This window comes from Panthera tigris, chromosome A1 (assembly GCF_018350195.1).
Source record: "Panthera tigris isolate Pti1 chromosome A1, P.tigris_Pti1_mat1.1, whole genome shotgun sequence".
NCBI lineage: Eukaryota > Metazoa > Chordata > Mammalia > Carnivora > Felidae > Panthera > Panthera tigris.
Window position 1 is genome coordinate 115,351,648 of NC_056660.1, and position 19,917 is coordinate 115,371,564.

Genomic DNA, 19,917 nt, shown 5'->3' on the forward strand with positions numbered 1-19,917 from the left:
TCCCTCCCTCATCTCTTGCTGCTATGTTCCTGCTGTCTGGCTCCAGCCACATGGTCCTGCTGAGAGCTTCTTAGACATGTTGTGCAGTTTCCTCTACTGGGGACACTTTGTATCATCCCTCTCCCTACTCCCTTCCCCTGACTGGCTTACTTTCTGAGACAGCACCTCCTTTCTGAAAACTTCCTAATGCCCCTCCCAAAGATAAGCTGTCAGAGTCCAACTTGCCAGCAGCGGGAGGCAGCCTAGGGAAGGGCAGGTCAGGTGGGTGGGTCACGGTACCCCAGGGCCCACTCCCCATGTACCTCCTATTGTTTGCTATGCCCTATTTCTAATGGACACCTCATGCTCTCCTGACAGTAACGAGTTCAGCAGGCTGGTGGCTGGGGAGTACCTCAGTTTCTTCGACTTCTCAGGCCTGACTCTGGACCGAGCGCTCAGGTCAGTGGGGTTGGGATGGGGCGGTGTCCACAGGTGGTACAGGCCACTGTCTGGATTCTCATGCCAGCTCTATCCTAAACTTGCTGTGCATCCTTGGGCAAGTCTCTTGACCCCTCTGGGAAGGCTGTGGAGAAGGGGCCATGAGCACGTCAGCAGTCCAACAACTCAGTGAGTGCCTGCTATGTGGTGGGCTGAGGATATGAAGGTGGGAATGTGGTCAGGACTTTTAAGAGAGGCAAGGGCAAAGGGCTTGCCTGTATTGAGTACTTCCTGTTTGCCAGAGGTAGTAAATCTTTATACTCCCTGCTGACTTCATTCATCCTCACCACACCCCTGTAGGGTAGGGTTATCTTTGCCATTTACAAATGAAGAACCAGCTGATAGGTAAAGTGATTCCCTTCAGTCACTGAGGGGGGAGATGACAAAAATGGGATTTGATCTCAGGTCCTATTGGTGTTTGGACAGAGTATCTTTCAGGAGGGTCAGGTACAGGCCTCGGTGTGGGGAGGAGTGGATGGAGTTCCACCCAGGGTCTAGCAGTCCTTGGTGGCAGGGCCCGCAAGGAGTCACCAGGCCACAAGCCCTAGGGGCGGGGGACAGCAGTCTCTGAGCTAAGTGGGGGGTGGTCCCAAATGTTAGATCTCACCATGTCCCACATGTCTCTTACACTTAAAAAAATGTATTTTCCATTCTTTTTTCTCTACTTCGCTTGAGATATTTTCTGTTGACCTGCTTTTTTAGTTCACTTACCCTTTTTTCTGTGTCTAATATTCTGTTAAACCCATTTACTGAGTTTTTACTTTTAACTATTATATTTTTCAGTTCTAGATTTTCATTTTGTTATTTTTTAATTTTTTAATTTTTTTTTTTTTAATTTTTTTTTTTAATGTTTATTTATTTTTGAGACAGAGAGAGACAAAGCATGAACAGGGCAGGGGCAGAGAGAGAGGGAGACACAGAATCGGAAGCAGGCTCCAGGCTCCGAGCTATCAGCCCAGAGCCCGACGCGGGGCTCGAACTCACGGACCGCGAGATCGTGACCTGAGCCGAAGTCGGACACTCAACCGACTGAGCCACCCAGGCGCCCCTTAATTTTTTAATTTTTAAAAAATATTTTTACTTAATCTCATACCCAACATGGGGCTCAAACTCACAATGCCGAGATCAGGAGTTGCATGTATATCTGACTGAGCCAGCCAGGTGCCCCCCAATTTTTAAAAAATAGATTCTAATTCTCTGGGGGAATTTATTCTCATCTTTTCACTCATTTTCTCCACCGTTCCCTCTCTTTTTGAACATAAATATATATATTATATATAATAAATATATTTTTTATATATAAAATATATATATTATATATATACAAAATATTTTTAAAATGTTTGTTTTTGAGAGAGAAAGAGAGAGAGCATGCAAGCAGGGGGAGGGGCAGAGAGAGGGACAGAGGATGCAAAGTGGGCTCTATGCTGATAGCAGAAAGCCCAGTGCTGGGCTCAAACTCACGACTGCTAGATCATGACCTGGGCTGAAATCAAGAGTCGGATGCTTCACCAACTAAGCCACTCAGGTGCCCCTGAACATATACATATATATACATATATATATGTATATATATATGTGTATATGTGTATGTGTATATACACATGTGTATATACACATACACATATATATTTATTTATTTAAAATAAATATTTTAAAAATATTTTTAAAATTTATGTTTATTTTTGAGAGAGAGAGAGAGAGTGTGAGCAGGGGAGGGGCAAAGAGAGAGGGAGACACAGAATCTGAAGCCGGTTCCAGCTTCTGAGCTGTCAGCACAGAGTTCAACGTGGGGCTTGAACTCATAGACCACAAGATCATGACCTGAGCTGAAGCTGGACTCTAAACTGACTGAGCCACCCAGGACCCCTATATATCACATATATATATGATATATATATATATATATGATATATGATATCATATATATATATGATATATGATATCATATATATATATGATATATGATATCATATATATATATGATATATATATCTTAATGTTTATTATTTTGAGAGAGAGAGAGAAGAATGCTCACACGGTGGGGGAAGGGCACAGAGAGAGGGAAAGAGAATCCCAAGCAGGCCTTGCACTGACAGTGCAGAGCCTAATGTGGGGCTTGATCCCGCAAAACGTGAGATCATGACTTGAGTGGAAATCAAGAGTTGGACACTTAACCAACTGAGCCACCTAGGCACCCCTCTTTTTGAACGTATTAATCATAGTTATTTCGAAGTCCTTGTCTGCTCATCACAATATCTGTACTGTTGGAATCAGCTGTATCTGTTTCTATTGTCTCTTTTTCTTCTCTTGGTTTTCCATCCATATATCCTGTTTCTCTGCATGTTCAGTGATTTTTTTTTTTATTAGATGCTATGCATTTTGTATGGAATTATAGTGGCTCTAGGTTATTATATACTCCTCCCACAAAGGTTTACCTTTTCCTTTCCTGGGCAATTAGAGGGGGTCAGGGGGTGCAGTCTTAATCCAACCAGGGATGAGCTGAAGAGAGGCTGCACAAAAGTTTGGTAAAGTCAGCGTTCCCCCTTTTCCACTGGAAGCCTAATGTGTTCACTGGGGTCTCTTCCTTTGGTGGGTCCTGAATCCTAATTGCATTTCCTCAGTGTGGCAAGAGTGTCATAAAAACCCCAATCCCTCTACTTCTCAGAGGCTTTCTGCTTAGCTTCTTAGCATCTTGCCCCTCGCATCTTCGGAATTTGGCCAATGTCTCTAAGGGAACACTGGCCATGTGTTCACAGCCCCTCAGGTCTCCAGGTTTGTGTCTTAAGCTCCCTGAAGCCGCCAAGTGTTCTGCGTCTTGCCTTTGCCAATAATCAACAATGCCCTCAAGGAAAAAGCAGCTGTAGACCAGCCCTTCACCCCAGCCCTTCTGGCCTTCTGGTTTTTGTGGCATCACTGGCTTCCTGATAGCTTTAGAGAGGTTCGTTCTCTCGCTTATCTCAGGTTCTCAGTGGAAGTGTCAGTCTGCTGCAGGGCGCTGTATCCTGAGCGGAGTGTGAAGTATGCATTGGGAGGAGGAAGGTTGGTTGGAGAAGATGTTCACCAGGGTCAGCTCATGATCAGAGGCGTGGGTGCTTGGCTGGAGAACCTTGTATACCAGCCCAGTAGATTTAGGCTCGACTGCACAGGCACTGGGGAGCCACAGAACATGCTGGGTATAAAACAGTGTTTTGGAAGGTAGTGCTGGTGGCCTTTGATCTGGAGGTGTGCAGGTTTCTGAAGAGGGTCTGGTGGGAAAGACAGGCGTGAGATGGGCAGTGGGACTAGACGAAAGGTTGGTGTGAGGGGTCATCCGGAGGATTGACTAGAGGGATTTGTGTTGCCAGACTTCAGGGGGGGAGGTTGGGCAGTGGTAAGGCTGACCCTGGGGGCCTCCTGAGGGTTTGGTGGTGGCCATGTTGGGTTGTGGCTTGGTGAGGACCCCTGGGGAAGGGGTATTTGGACTGATGAGTAGGAGCTGGATAGATGGCTTGTAGGTAGGGCAAATCAAGGCCGAGATGGGAGATGGATTCTAAAAAGTCCTAGTGGAGTGTCGTTAGAGGGGGCAGGCAGAGCTGGGTGCCGGGTGGGGAAAGAGAACAGGAAATAGGAGAGACCAGAGCAGGGAAGGAGAGTACTAGAGGGCAGACAGAGTGGGTTGGTTTTTTTTTTTAATGTTTATTTATTTAATTTGGGGGGGGGGAGGGGCAGAGAGAGAGGAAAGAGAGAGAATCCCAAGCAGACTGCACACTGTTAGCACAGAGCCTGATGCCGGGGCTTGATCTCACAAACCTTGAGGTCATGACCTGAGTCAAAATCTAGGGTCAGCCACTCAACTGACTGAGCCACTCAGGCGCCCGCAGAATGTTTTTGTCTGGCAGTCCTTGACTGATTGGGATTGAAGTAGAACGTGGTCTGCAGTTGGAGATGCCTTGGGAGGCTTAGAGGCTAAGGGCTGGCCAAGATGGACTCATGGGTCTCAGGGTGCCTTAGGAGCAGCATGAGAGAGCATAAAGCAAAATAGGCTTTCAAGGAACCAAATGAACCATGGCAAAGTTAGGAACGAACTAGTCTCGTGAACCCTGGACAGATAGAGGCTCAAGTTTGCTCAGCTTGCAGTTTTCCTTCCCAAGAAGAGTTGTGCCTCAGCCCCATCTCCCAGCCCCTCTGGTTTTGCTATCAACTCTCACGGGCCCCTGAGAGCCAGTGACTTTTGAAGTAGGCCAGGAGAGGGGTTCAGAGCTGCCCAGTAGAGGAGCAAAAGTCCTTCCAGATAGCTTCAGCCCGCTCAGAGGCATGGGGCAGTGAATGTGCCTGTCCTGTCTAGGGTGTGAATATGGTGTGGGAGGTTGGGGGGAGGGGACCTTGGAGGGATAGGAGAGACAGGTGGCGTGATCATGAAGGCCAGAACATGAGAAGTTTGGCCGTTATCCTGACTGCTTTGGGGAGCCAGTGACAGGTTTTAAGCAGGGACGAGTCTCGACTACATGTTTGTTTAGAAAGGCCATTTGGTATCTGTAGGGAAGATGTATCAAGGAGGTGCAGGGGTGTACCTGTCTGGAGGCTGCTGAGGGTGTCCTGGGCATATGATGAGGGCAGAGGAGGAGGAGGATTTGAGATCAGGGGTGAAGACCAAGCTGTTGGGACTTGGCGACAGCTCAGATTTGGGGTGGGGGAAGAGTGAGGGAGGCCAGGGTGGGGCCTGGGGCTCAGCTGGTGGCACATCCGGTGAGGAGCAGGAATGACTGAGGAGGAACAGTCTGAGGGGCAGCTGTGGCCAATCCAGGCCCCGCCAGAGAGGATCGAGAGAGGGGTGGGTATTTATCCTGAAGCAGAGCTGATGGTAGCCCTGAGGTGCTCATCTGCCTTTGTTCTTCATAATCTGTCCCCTGCTTCCTTCCTGGAGGGCACTGAGGACTGAAATTCTAAATGCCCTTAGCCTCCACACTCCAGAGGCTTTCCTGCGGGCCAGGATGTCCCCCTTGGCCCAGATGCTGGGGCCCTAGAGCCCTGGCCCACTCTGGCAGGTTTATGTGGTATGTGTGTGGGGGGATTCCTACCCTAGACTGGTTCAGGGACTCTAGGAGGCCTTCAGCATCCTTGAATTGCCTTCCAGAACCTTCCTGAAGGCTTTCCCACTGATGGGGGAGACGCAGGAGCGTGAGCGGGTCCTTACACACTTCTCCCGCCGGTACTGCCAGTGCAACCCGGATGACAGCACCTCGGAAGGTACGGCCATCTGTCCCACCTGCCGCCCCTGCTGGGCCCTGGCTTCCTCCTACCCTTGGTCCATGTGCCACCTCTGTCCTGTTCAGTGAACATTGAATGATGGCACATAGAGTGCTTGCTGGACGAGAGACCTTCCAAATGTCTTGCCCATTGTCATTCTCTGTGCCTGGAAGTCCTCGATCCTAGATTCGGTCTTTTGGTTTTTCATTCTCCCTGCTCCCCCTGGCAGTGCTGATTCTTGGTGTGGTAGGAGTCCTGGTGTGGAGGTCTGGGTTGGGGCCCTCTTCGCCCTCTTAGCAGCAGCACTTTCTTGTGGATGGACTCGAGTCCCAGGAACTGGGGGACTAGGCCAGTTATTGGAGGAGACACAGGCCAAGGCAGGGACATAGTCCACGACCCATAGCCACTCCTGGGTCTGAGTGTCAGGATAAGTTTGGTCACAGGAGGCAGGAGTCTGGCCTATAGCAGGCCCAGGAAGCTCAGGTCCCTTGTGAGGGAGGGGTTGGCCCTGACCTGGGGCAGGCAAGTGACTCTGGTGTTGCAGTGGGGGGTAGAGCAGGAAGCGTCACATAGCTTCTGGGCCCTGAGGTGCATTTGGCTGGTGGCTGGCCTCTTCCTCTCTCCAAGGTCTTCAGGTTGGCTCTGTCAGGAGACAGGTGGGTGGCTGGGTTTGAAGAAATGGGTCCTCACACTGAGGGTGCCACCATCTCTGATTTAGATGGGATCCACACGCTCACCTGTGCTCTGATGCTGCTCAACACGGACCTGCACGGACATGTGAGTTGGGGAGGCAGGAAAGGGGCATGTGCTCGCACTGACCCACCCCTGCGCTGTCCTGGGGCTCACTCTTTCTCCCATCCCCCTTCCTGATCCCTGCTTGCTGGCCATGGTTCTTTAAGCAGACCTGGGAGTTGGACAACTTGGCTTCTAGGCTTGGCTCTGCCTTAGTTTATTCACCTGAGATCTGCCAGGATGCCTTGCCCCCAAGCAGAGAGTACAGCTGAGGCACAGGGAAATTGGGGTTTGCTAAGTAAGACATGCCACCCCCAGCTGTGTCGACTCCAGGCATTGCTAAAGAGCTAGTGCTCTTCCTGCCCCTGTCTGGCAAGTCCGGATGTGGCCCTGTTGAAGTGCCTTGCCCCAGGCAGCCCCCACCTGTCAAATGGTAGGTTGCCCTCAGGAGGCGGTCTTATCACCCTGACCTACCACCAGGCAATTAGTGAAGTAAAAGGTGGGTGCCCCAGGCTGTGAGGCTGTGCCATCACAGGCCTGGGCTCTCTGTGTTGCTTGTGGCTCAATAACTCCTTCTTCTCTCCTTCCTCTGCTCCGGGGACCCCCCCTCTTTGGTCTCTCTTGCCCTCCTTCAGGTGGTAAGTGTAGCCGGTTGTGTGCATGCCCTGTGAGCCTAGACCTCGCATCTCCATGTTCCCCCTTCTGTGTCCCTCATCACCTCATCTGCCCCGTCATTGCTCATCCAGGGGTGGTCAGAGCCCCTGTGTTGGGTTGGGGATATTTCGTTGACACATGGGGACCACAGGCCAAGTCTGGTTCTGGGGTTAACCGGGAAAGTTCAGGGCACATAGGGTGGAAGAAAGAGCTAGGACAGACCCAGCTTCAGATCCTGCTCTTGCCTCCAAGTGGAGGCTCTGTGACGCTGGACAAGACATTGAGCGTCAGATTCTGCATCTGTGAGGTGGGAATAATGATTTCCTGACAAGTGGCCTGGGGAGGATGGAGAGAATTAGTATGCACAACACCAAGCATCAGGGTTGGGTACCTAGTAAGGATTTAATTATGAATAACATCATTATGTAAGAATAACAATAGGACTCATTATTGATATTAAGATTTAAATGAGGGAGAGCCCCAAGGCCTAACCTGTAGATCCCTGGAGAGTTAAGAATGTGAAGACCATAGCCTAATGGCAACCTGAGAGGGCATGGGTACACTGGGGCACCTGACTAGGAAGGGTGCCGACCTTGGTGACCTTGGCTTAAGGAGTAGTCATGTGACAGTTTCCTTTATGTCTGCCTGGGCTGGCAGCCTGCTTGTGGAACAGGAGAGTAGATGTGCGCCTTCCCTGGGAATGTCTCCAGAACTAATACCCATTAACCGGCTAATGTTCCCCAAGACTGCTCACTCTGTATGGAGAGCAGGTATTGCTACTGTACCTTAAAAGGAGCATTAAACACACCCCTCCTCTCCTGATTCCCACCCTTGGTTGGGCCTGAGGGCAATCTTAGGACCCAGTTACTGCTTTGCCAAGTCATGGATGCTCCGTGGTTAAGAACTGCAACAGCCACTTAGGTCAAGGGTACCCCTGAGCTTGGTGGGCTGTAGCTGCCCACCCCCCACATCAATGCCGGCAGCTGAGGAGGAACATCAGCACCTTCCCAGAGCAGAAGTGGGTGGGGCAGGATTGCGGTTTCTGGAGCCAACAGACATTGAGGATTCTGTCTTTCTCTCTTGAGGCAGTATTGCAAAAGGATCAGGAGAAAGCGTTCTGGGTCAGAGTCCCCAGTATTTCCCCACAGGACAGCTGTGTGGCCTGGGGCAAGTTACCTCGCTAAACCTCCCAGTCACCTTCATAAAGTTCCTGTGAGGCTTAAGGAGACAGAACTTGTGAAGTACTCAGCTCCCCCTAGGGTTGCAGTTAGTGTGAGCTCTCTCCAAAGGCTCCCAATTGAAGCAGCTCCCCCTGCTTTGTGCTCCCCCCCATCCCCCACTCCTCTGCTCTCTGGAGACTGAGTGCTGGAGACTGAGTGCCAGCTGGATGTGGGGATCTCAGGAACGTGGGGCCTGCTGGAGTCCCAGACAACTTCTCTGGTCAGAGAAAGAGGCAGTAAAGGAGCTGGCAGAGGGGTAGGTGCATGTTCTTCAGGTGGACAGTTTTAGTAGCTATTTCATGTAGGCTTGAAGAGAAAGTCCATTCTGCAGTCGTTGGTTGAAACGTTCTGTATGCAGATAAGGTCAAGTCTTTTCACTGTGTTGTGCAAATCTTACATATCCTTACTGATTTTTTTTTATCGTGGTCAAATACACATAACATACCATCTTAATCGTTTTAAAGTGCACAATTCAGCGGAATTAAGTATATTCATATGGTGTGCTATCATCACCACTCTGTACTTCCAGAACTTTCTTGTCACCCCGAACTGGGGTTGTAATGTTACAGGGTTTCCTGTACCCATTAGCAGCCACTCTCCATTCTCTCCTCCCCCCAGCCCCTGGCAACCACTAATTTGCTTTCTGCATCTATGGATTTGCTTATTCTGTATATTTAATGTGAATTCAATCATAAAATATATGGCCTTTGTGTTTGGCTTCTTTCACTTAGCATATGTCTTCAAGGTTTGTCCATGTTACAGCATGTGTCAATATTTCATTCTTTTTTATGACCAGATAATATTCCATTTCACGGATGTCCCATGTTTTATGTATCCATTTATCTGTTGATGTATATTTGGGTTGTTTCCTCCTTCTGGGTAGTGATTATGATTTATGCTGCTGTGAACATTTGCGTCCAGTCTTTTTTTTGTTTGAATACCTGTTTTCAATTCCTAAGAGTAGACTAGGTATATCATACGCTAATTTGGTGCCTAACTTTTTGAGGAACTGTGGAAATGTTTTCCATAGTGGCTGAACTGTTTTAAATTCCCACTGCCAGTACATGAGGGTTTTAGTTTTTCCACGTCCTCTTTAATGCTTCTTTCTTTTTTGATAGCCATTCTGGTGGATATGAAGTGCTGTCTGATTGTGGTTTTGGTCTACATTTTCCTGATGACTAATGATATTGAGCATCTTTTCATGTTTTTTTGACCATTTGTATATCTTCTTTGGAGAAATGCCTATTTGAGTACTTTGCCCATATTTTGGATTAAAAAAATTTAACAATTGTAGTAAAAAAATTTTTTTTAATTGGGGTAAAAGATGTATAACACTAAAGTTACCATCTTATATAATGTAGGTCAGTAGTGTTAAGTCTGTTCACATTGTTGTGCTAGTAATCTCTGGAACTTTTTCATCTTCCCAAACTGAAATTCTACACATATTAAACAACTACTCCTCAACACCCCTCTCCACCTTGCCACTGACAACTACCTTTCTCCTTTATGTTTCTGTGAATTTGACTATTCCAGATTCCTCATACAAGTGGAATCATACAGAATTTATATTTTTGTGACTCATTTATGCCATGTAGCATAATGTCCTAATGGTTCATCCATGTTATAGCATGTGACAGAATTTTTAAGGCTAAGTAATATTCCATTGTATGTATGTATTCCATTTTGTTTATCCTTTCATCTGCTGATGGACACTTTGGATTGCTTTCACCTTTTGGCTTTTGTGAATAATACTGCTATGGATATATGGATGTGCAAATATTTCTTTGAGACCCTGCTTTAAATTCTGTTAGGTATATGTTCACTTTCTGAACAGCCATACTGTTTTCCATAGTGACTGAACCATTTTACATTCCGACCAGCAGGGCACAAATTTTCTAATTTTACTACATCCTTGCTGACACTTATTTTCTGTGTTTTGATAGTAGCCATCCTTTTTTTAAATGTTTATTTATTTCTGAGAGAGAGAGAGAGAGAGAGAGAGAGAGAGCGAGCATGAGCAGAGAAGGGGCAGAGAGAGAGAGAGACACCCACACACAGAATCCAAAGCAGGTTCCAGGCTCTGAGCTGTCAGCACAGAGCCCAACACAGGGCTCGAACCCATGACGTGTGAGATCATGACCTGAGCTGAAGTCGGATGCTTAACCGACTGAGCCATCCAGGCGCCCCAATAATAGCCATCCTAATGACTGTGGAGTTAGATCATCTCATTGTGGTTTTGGTTTGCATTTCCCTAATGATTTGTGATGTTGAGCGTCTTTTCATATGCTTATTGATCATTTATATATTTTCTTAGGAGAATCGTCCCTTAAAACCCTTTGCTCATTTTTAATTGCATAGTTTGTGCTTTTGTTGTTGAGTTTATATATTTTGGATACTGTACCCTTATCAGATACATGGTTAGCAAAAATTTTTCCCATTTTGTAAGTTGTTTTTTCACTCTCTTGATATATCTTTTGGTGCACAAAAGTTTTTAAGTTTGAAGAAGTCCTATTTATTTATTTATTTATTTATTTATTTATTTATTTATTTTTGCTTGCTTGCTTGCTTGCTTGCTTGTGTTTTGGTGTCACCTAAGAAACCATTACCAAATCCAAGATTACAAAGATTCATCTCTATGTTTCCTTTTGAGAGTTTTATGGTGTTGGGTCTTATGTTTAGATCTTTGATCCATTCTGAGTTAATTTTTATATATGGAGTGAAGTAAGGGTTCAGTTTCATTCTTTTGCTGTGGGTATCCAGTTGTCCCAGCACCGTTTGTTAAAGAGACTATTCTTTCCTCATTAGATGGTCTTGGCCATGTTAATTGACCATAATATTACAATATGTAAGTGTATCAAAGTAACACACTGTATACCATAAATGGATGCAATGTTATATGTCAGATTTACTCAATAAAAAACATTCAGATGTCCACAGAGGTATGGGTGCGTTTATGGGCTCTTAATTTAGTGCCATTGATCTATATGTCTATTCTTAGGTCAGTGCTCCACTATCTTGATTACCTTTGTCTGTAGTAAAAGTTTTCTTTTTTGACTTTTTTTTATTTTGAGAGAGAGCGAGCTAGAGAGAGGGAGCGAGCACAAGTGAGGGAGGGGTAGAGAGGGAGAGAGACAGGGAATCCCAATCCCAATCTGTGCTGACAGTGTGAAGTTTGAACCCAAGAACCATGAGATCATGACCTGAGCTGAAATCAAGAGTCAGATGCTTAATGGATTGAGTCAGCCTGTAGTAAGTTTTGATATCAGGAAGTATGAGTCTTCCAACTTTGTTCTTTTCCAAGTTTGGGCTATTGGGAGCCCTTACAGTTCCATATGAATTTGAATATAAAGTTTTACATTTCTGCAAAAAAGGCCATTGGGATTTTGATAGGGATTGCATTGAATCTATAGATCAATTTGGGAGTATTACCATTGTAGCTATATTAAGTCTTCCAATCCCTGAACACTAGATGTCATTCTATTTATTTAGGTCTTTAATTTCTTTTGTCAATCTTTTGTAGTTTTCAGTATACAAATCTTTTACCTCCTTGGTTACATTTATTTCTAAGTATTCTTTTTAATATTATTGTAAATGAAAACAAGAAATTGTTTTCTTAATTTCATTTTATGATCATTCTTTACTAACATAGAAATATAATAGATTTTTGTGTGCTCTTATGTTCTGCAACTTTCCAGAATGTGTTTATTTTTTGGTATATTCTTTAGGATTTTCTGTATACAAGATCATGTCATTTGTGAATAGAGTTTTCCTTCTTCCTTTCTAATTTGGATGCCTTTTACTTCTTTTGCTTGCCTAATTGCTCTGGCTGGAACTTCCAGGACAATGTTGAATAGAAATGGGGAAAGTGGGCATTCTTGCCTTTTCCTGATCTTAGGGGAAAAGCTTTCAGTCTTGTACCATTGAGTATGATGTTAGCTGTGAGTTTTTCATAAATGCTTTTTAGTATTCTGAGGAAGTTCTATTCCTAGTTTGTTGGGTGTTTTTTTTTTTTTTAAGTGAAAGAAGGGTTGAATTTTGTGAAATGCTTTTTCTGCATCAGTTGAGAGGATCATGTGGTTCCCCCCTGCCTTCATTCTATTAATGTGGTGTATTACATTGCTAGATTTCTGTGTGTTGAACCACCTTGTATTACTGGGATACATTCCATTTGGTCATGCTATGTAATCCTTTCAAAATGCTGCTGGATTCTGTTTGCTAGTATTTTGTTGAGGGTTTTGCATTTATATTCCTAAGGGATATTGTTACGTAGTTTTCTTGTGATGTCTTTTTCTGGTTTTGGTATAAGGTAATGTTGGCCTTATAGAATGAGTTAGGGAGTTTTCCCGCTTCAATTTTTTGGAAGAGTTTGAGAAGTATTGGTGTTAATTTTTCTCTAAATGTTTGGTAAAGTTTACTGAAGCCATCTGGTTCTGGACTTTTCTTTTGTGAGATTTTTAATCATTGATTCAATCTTTTTATTTCTTATAGATCTATTCAAATTTCCTGTTTCTGCTTGAGCATTTTTGATAGTTTGTGTGTTTCTAGGAGTTTGTCCATTTTATCTCATTGTTGTTAATGAATTGTTTAGTATTCTTGTTCTTCCTGTTACTGAGAGAACAGTGTTAAAATTCCCAACCAAGATTGTGAATGTGTCATTCTCTTTTTTTGGTTCTCTAAATTTTTGTCTTTTATTTTTTGAGACTATATTATTAGGTGCATACACATTTAGAATGCTTATATCATCTGACAGATTGGCCCCTTTATCACTATGAAAATGTCTCTTTTTATCTCTAGTAAGTTTTCTTGTCTTCAAGTCTATTTTGTCAGGTATTAGTGTGGTTATACTGGAGTTCTTTTGTTAGTGTCTGCATGTACAGTATATGTTTTTCCATCCTTTGTTTCTAAGATTTCTGTCCCCTTTATTTAAGAGGTCTTCTTGTATGATATACTTAAAAACAAGTCTGATAGTCTTTGCCTCTTAATTTGACCATTTAATGAATTACTAATATAATTAAATTTAAACATACCAGGATATGATTTGTTTTCTCTGACTTACCTCTTCTATGTTCCTTTCCCCTCCTTTTTTTTTTTTTTTTTTTTTTTGCCTACTTTTGGATTATTAAAGTATTTTTTAGAATTTCCTTTTATCCCAGGGGCGCTTGGGTGGCTCAGTCAGTTAAGCGTCTGACTCTTGATTTTGGCTCAGGTCATGATCTCACAGTTCATGAGATCTAGCCCCGGGTCAGGCTCTGCACTGACTGTGAGGAACCTGCTTGGGATTATTTCTCTCCCTTTCTTTCTGTCCTTCCCCTGCTCACACTCATGCTCTCTCTCTCTCTTTCTCAAATATTAAACTTAAAAAAAAAAAAAAGAATTCCCTTTTATCCCATTAACCTGTTAAGTTGTTCATTCTTTCAGAATTCTTTTGTTGGTTTGCAATGTGCATCCTAACTTATTAATGTACTTTTGCCACTTCCTGAGGGATGAAATAACCTTAAAACACTTTAACTTCATTTCTCCATTTATTGCCCTCTCAACTTATGTATCACCATTATCATCTTTTAAACTATTATATTTCTCTCTATACTTTGTTCCCCAGAAAACTCTCTTATTGTTGTTTTATACAATCAGTATTCATTTAGATGTAGCCACCTTTTTGCTGCTCTTCATTCCTTTCTACTTTTTCATGCTTCCATCTGGGATAATTTTCCTCTTGTCGGAAGAAGTCCCTTTAGTGTTTCCTTTCTTTTTTTTTTTTTTTAATGTTTATTTATTTTTGAGGCAGAGAGAGACAGAGTATGAGCAGAGGAGGGGCAGAGAGAGAGGGAGACACAGAATCTGAAGCAGGCTCCAGGCTCTGAGCTGTCAGTACAGAGCCCGATGCGGGGCTTGAACTCACGAGCTGTGAGATCATGACCTGAGCTGAAGTCGGCTGCTCAACCGACTGAGCCACCCAGGCGCTCCTAGTGTTTCCTTTCTTAATTTCATCTTTTTTGTTGTTGTTGAAATATGACTGGGGTGTTGCCCAGGGCCCCTTGTCCTTGCTGGGCCCTGCACTCCAGTTTTTGTTCTCCACTCCTCCTGACCTCGCAGTTGTTCGGCCTTTTGGCCACTGCTTGTGAGTTGGCAAATGCTTCAAGGAGGAAACCTTCTTATTGGGCTCACGTCTCCATGCTTCCTTTCTTTGTAGGATCTTTACCCTTGAAGTCCTCACTGCTCTGTATTTCTCCAATGCCTTCCCGCAGATGTTTTAGTAATATCTTGACCAGCAATTGTTTCTGTTAGGAAGGTTCATTTGCAACAAGATAGCCTGTCATTTCTAGGATTAAAAATCTTGCCTGGTTATTTTTTGATTTTGAACTCCTGACTGGTGGCTGGGGGATGTTCAGTGTGTGGAACTCAGACATTATTGCCTCATATTCCTGTTATGAATGCGGACATAAATGGCTATTATGCATGTACATATATGTCCATGTAAAATGTACACATAAACATAGGAAACATACCTTATTGAGGCACATACAGGATCTTGTCTCCTTAACCCTTTGTAAAGGTATAGAAAATTCTTGCTTGTCAACTACTTACAAAGCCTTATGTTCCCTTATATTCTTGTTTTCTGAATTATTTTCTGTGGTATGTGAACGTCCCACATGATATTAATAGATTCTCTTTGTTAAGGTGGGGCTAAGGTCAATGGATATGGGAAGCTGTACATGGAATCTTCTCTTTGGAGACTCCCAACACACAAAAGCACATTAAGCACTCTGAATCATGCACATAAACTTATTTGATTATGAAGTCTTTTTTGGGGGAATCCCTATTCCCATCTGTAGGTAAGTCTTGGGAAATATTGTCTTAAAGCAAACCGAAATCCACAAAATCCTACACCAATAGGTATCTGGTGTTCAAGGGTCTTCGTCTTTACAAAGATGAAGTGCCACCCAGTGTGTCCTCAAACATGGATATTGCAAGAAGAGTCTGAAAGTATGTACATCAGCTGTTGGGTTTGGAGGACTGGAGCCCCTCTGCTATTCAGTGGTTTAAAAAAGGCAGAACTTGGGGGTGCAGTCATTCTCAGCTCTTTGTCTGTTTGTGCCTCCTGGAGTGAGACCATCTGCTTGGGTTCCCTTGGCCCCAGCCCAGCCCAGCTCAGCATGGGGTACCCATGTGTGTTGATGGAAATTGATTTTTGATTCTCTTAAGACCAACCTCTCCCTCACTTCACCTACCTCTTGGAGGTCTTGCCGCCCCTCTGTACAGGTGAGAGGGTGAGACAGTTGTGACGGAATACACAGAGCTTCTGCTCAGCAGCCAAGAGGCCTGGGTTCAAGTCCTGGTGCTGTGTGACCTTGGGAGAGTTAACCATGGAGTAGCGGGTGAGAGCATGGGCTTTGGTGTCAGACACACTCAGCCCTTCCACTTCCTTGCTGTGTGATCATGGGCACGTCACTTCACCTTCCTGTACCTCAGTTTCCTTAACTGTCAAATGGGGATGATGATAATACTCACCTCGCCTTTTCCTTGTTGTGAGAGCGAAATAAAATAATGCATGTCAAGTACAATCCCTGGAACACACTAGGCACCTGGCAGATATCAACTATTATATAATTTAGTCCAACCTGACTCCATCTGGGCGAGAGGAGAACTCCAACTTTTCATGATGCTTGAGGGTGAGATAGAATCTGGAAAGTGAAAAAGAGTTTTGTAAACCCTTGGAGACAAAGGGAAATCGAGGCAGTATTTTTCATTACTGCCCTTGATGCTGCCTCCACCCTTCTGGCTGGGCAGGGCAGGGTGTGGGGATCGCATGAGCCTCATCCCTACTCTCAGCTAGAACCATTTCTCCATTACAGAACATTGGCAAGAAGATGTCCTGTCAGCAATTCATTGCCAACTTGGACCAGCTGAATGATGGCCAAGACTTTGCCAAAGACCTGCTTAAGGTAAAATCTGTTAAGGTTTCCCATGCTCACAAGTGGGTGGGGAATAGGTGGGGAGGAGAGAGATCTCTGCTCCACTAAATCTTGACAGTCTAGAATTTTTCTTTTCTTTTTTTTTTAAGTTTATTTATTTATTTATTTTGGGAGAGAGATTATGCAGGCTGGTGCATGAACAGGGGAAGGGCAGAGAGAGAGCGGGAGAGAGAATCCCAAGCAGGCTCTGTGTCATTAGTGCAGAACCTGATGTGGGGCTTGATCTCACAAATGGTGAGATTATGACCTGAGCCAAAATCAAGAGTTGGATGTTTAACTGACTGAGCCACCCAGCTGCCCCTAGATTTTTCAAAAATGTTTATTTATTTATTTAGTGTATGAGAGAGAGATAGAGAGCAGGGGAGGGGCAAAGAGAGGGAAACAGAGAATCCCAAGCAGACCCTATACCATGAGTGCAGAGTCGGATGGAAGGCTTGAACTCATGAACTATGAGATGATGACCTGAGCTAACATCACGAGTTGGACACTTCACCAACCCTGCCACCCAGGAGCTCCTAGATTTTTTTAAAGTAATCTTTACAACCCAACATGGGGCTCGAACTCGTGACCCAGAGATCAGGAGTTACATGCTCTACTGACTGAGCCATCCAGGTACCCACCTGACAGTCTAGGTTTTTAATACTGGGGTCAGGGCCACCATGACTTTGGGACAGAGTTAGTGAACATCCAGTTCAACATTTGACTGTTACGTGTTCCCTGAGTTAGGCAGAGGGATAGGCTTTATGAGACTTGTTTGTGGCACTCCATTATCATTATTGCTGTTATGGCAATCCTCAAACCTTCCACCAATTGTTACAGCTGCCATGGCCACGACCACCACCTTGATCACCGCTGCCACCTCCACCACAACTATTAATGTCATCACCACAGTGAAAAACCCACCCATTTTTCAACATCACCAGGAATTAAGGGATTCTAGTTTTCTTGTGAGGTTAGAGCCCAGGGAAGAACTCAACAAGCCTTTCAAGCCTGGTCGGTTCTCTGCCTTGGGGGAAAGAGGAGCCAGTTTATGGGGGTGGGGTAAGTGATGAGTTCAGTTTTAGACAGTGGGTTTGAAGGATATGGTGATGCCAGGTAGGTAGTTGGATAATGAGTCTGGAGGTCAAAAAATAGAACATTGTCTCCATCACTCTTCTTACCATAATTATTTTTTTTCACCATCAAGGAGTGCTTGTTAAGAAGTATATGTGAGGGTCACCTGTCAGCATCTGTTGTGCTAACCGCTCAGAGCCTTCAGCCTGCTTCAGATTCTGTGTCTCTCTCTTTCTCTGCCCCTCCCCTGCTTGTGCTCTGTCTCTCAAAAATAAATAAACATGAAAAAGAAAAAAAAAAGAATGTATTTGTGAGATCAAATGACCCCATCTCCCCACCCACGCCATCTACCCAACCTCCCATGCAGCCGTCCTTTCATCCATTCACCTACCCAGAAGCTTATTTACCTACCCCTATGCCCACCCATCATCCACACATACACCTTTTACACCCATGAACACTCACTCCCCCACTCGTTTCCCCACCCATCCACCTACCCACCAACCTGTCTGCCCAACTCATCATCAGATCTATTCACCCATGCATCTGAACAATCATCTCCCCACCCACCCCACATTCATTCACCCATCCAACAAACAACTGTGAATCAAACACCCATTTTGCCCCACTGGCTGAAATGATACTTCACTACATCCACATTACTAGAGATTCAGATTTCTTTGACTTTTCATCTGAAGTCATCTCTTTTTCTTTTTCCCTGTTGTAGACCCTTTACAACTCCATCAAGAACGAAAAGCTGGAATGGGCCATGTGAGTAGTGCCCATGGGCACAGGTATGGGGAGAGTGAGTCACTGGGAAGGAAAAAAAGGGAGAGGCTGAGGGTGCAGGGAAGTCACTTCTGTCACTCTCCATGGTGCTGATATCTCCCAGCCCAGGACTCTGGTGACCCCTGTCCAGCAGGTCAGCACCACACGTTGAGTTCCCCTTTGGGTACATTTTTTATCTTGATAAAAAGTGTGAAGTGTTTACACTGGTATGGAATAGATTAAACTGTGACTTGAGTTTCATGATGGCCACAACTTGTTTTCTATACTGCAATATTGCCACTATTCCCAATGATGATAGTTTCCTTCTTGGGAGGTAAGCAGGCAGGAAGCATGAGACCCCAGTGTAACTGCTCTTGGTAGCGGGGAGGGGCAACTGTCGCCATAACTTGTTCCTCTGCAAAGGCAATGAGACCTGGAGGTGCCCAGCCATCTGGAAAGAGTTGTGGTGATCTTGCTGGGTGGGGAGACTGAGAGGCTCCTGGGGAAAGTGGCTGCCCAACCCTCCTGTGCTCCCCAGGGCACCTTGGTCTTTGGGTACATGTAGAGATCCCAGGTAGGAATTGTGAGGAATTCCAACAACACTGGGAAGATCTGGCATTTTTCTACCAGGGCTCTAATGGGGATCCTAGACTTTAGGGGCCTCATCTCCTGGCCCACCTTTCCCCAACATGTTTGTGGGGCTTGGTCAGCAGCTTCAGGCTGGCCATGGGTCACTGCTCCCTGGGGCTGGGCTTTCAGGGTTGGATGGAAGAGAAGAAATAAGGAATAAAACCAATAAGGTCTCCAACTTTGTGGTCAAAGAGTGCTTGGAGGATTGGAGCTTGAAGGCCAAAAATCAAAGCTCAGAGGACAGGGGTCAGAATCAAAGACTAAGGAGAGGGGTCAAATATATGGATCTTTGATCTGGAATTGGAACCTCTTTACCTCTGCTCTTCACCTCTGACTGCTTCCCAGAGGAGTGGTTGGTGAGGAGAGAGCATGTCCGTGTGGGGCTTAGGCTTTCATGGAGGTGGTGCTCAGGCCTCCTATTTTCCTAGTGATGAGGACGAACTGAGGAAATCACTGTCTGAGCTGGTGGATGACAAGTTTGGGACAGGCACCAAGAAGGTGACACGGATCCTGGATGGTGGCAACCCCTTCCTGGATGTTCCGCAGGCTCTCAGCGCTACCACCTACAAGCATGGCGTGCTGACTCGGAAGACTCACGCCGACATGGATGGCAAGAGGAGTGGGTGTCAGGCAGGGGAAGGGACATGGGGAGGGATAGCAGTCTGGGGGGAGGGTCTGGCCCCATGGCTGCTCGTCTGGGGTTGCACACCTAGGTAGACTGTAAGGGGATGTGGGGGAGGAGATAACTGGGGTGGGTGGTTGTGGCCGCACTACCCTTACCCCCATCCCTAGCACCCCGTGGGAGGCGTGGCTGGAAGAAATTCTACGCGGTGCTCAAAGGGACCATCCTGTACCTGCAGAAGGTGAGAGACTGCCCCCAGAGTCCTTACCCAAAAAAGGCCAGTGCAGTCTTCCAACCGGCCCCTGCCTTGTGGTGCTCAGAGGGTCCCTGGCAGGACGTGGGGCTTAGGCAGATGCTGGGTCTTCCCCTCATTAAAACCTGACTCAAGCTCAGTCAGAGCCTTGGGTTTTCAGGGAAGGGCCTTTTAAGTGCCCAGGAGTCAGAGGATACCCAGTGGAAGTTCTCTTTGGCCTTGGGACAAACCAAAGTGTGGAGAGGAGAGGCTGGAGTGCTTTGTTGGGGAGGGCATGGCACCAGAGTGGCAAGAGCTGAATGAAGA

At 45.4% G+C, this 19,917-nt stretch overlaps 1 protein-coding gene across 1 annotated transcript in view; it reads left to right on the forward strand.

Annotated features, from left to right (window-relative positions):
- Positions 1-19,917, forward strand: part of PSD2 (pleckstrin and Sec7 domain containing 2) — a 44,541-nt gene that overhangs the window by 17,962 nt on the left and 6,662 nt on the right. Inside the window, exons 5-11 of the mRNA XM_007077884.3 lie at positions 358-438; positions 5,594-5,706; positions 6,425-6,483; positions 16,166-16,255; positions 18,066-18,109; positions 19,165-19,355; positions 19,529-19,599. Coding sequence (XP_007077946.2) covers positions 358-438; positions 5,594-5,706; positions 6,425-6,483; positions 16,166-16,255; positions 18,066-18,109; positions 19,165-19,355; positions 19,529-19,599 — 649 coding nt within the window. The remainder of the gene's footprint in view (positions 1-357; positions 439-5,593; positions 5,707-6,424; positions 6,484-16,165; positions 16,256-18,065; positions 18,110-19,164; positions 19,356-19,528; positions 19,600-19,917) is intronic.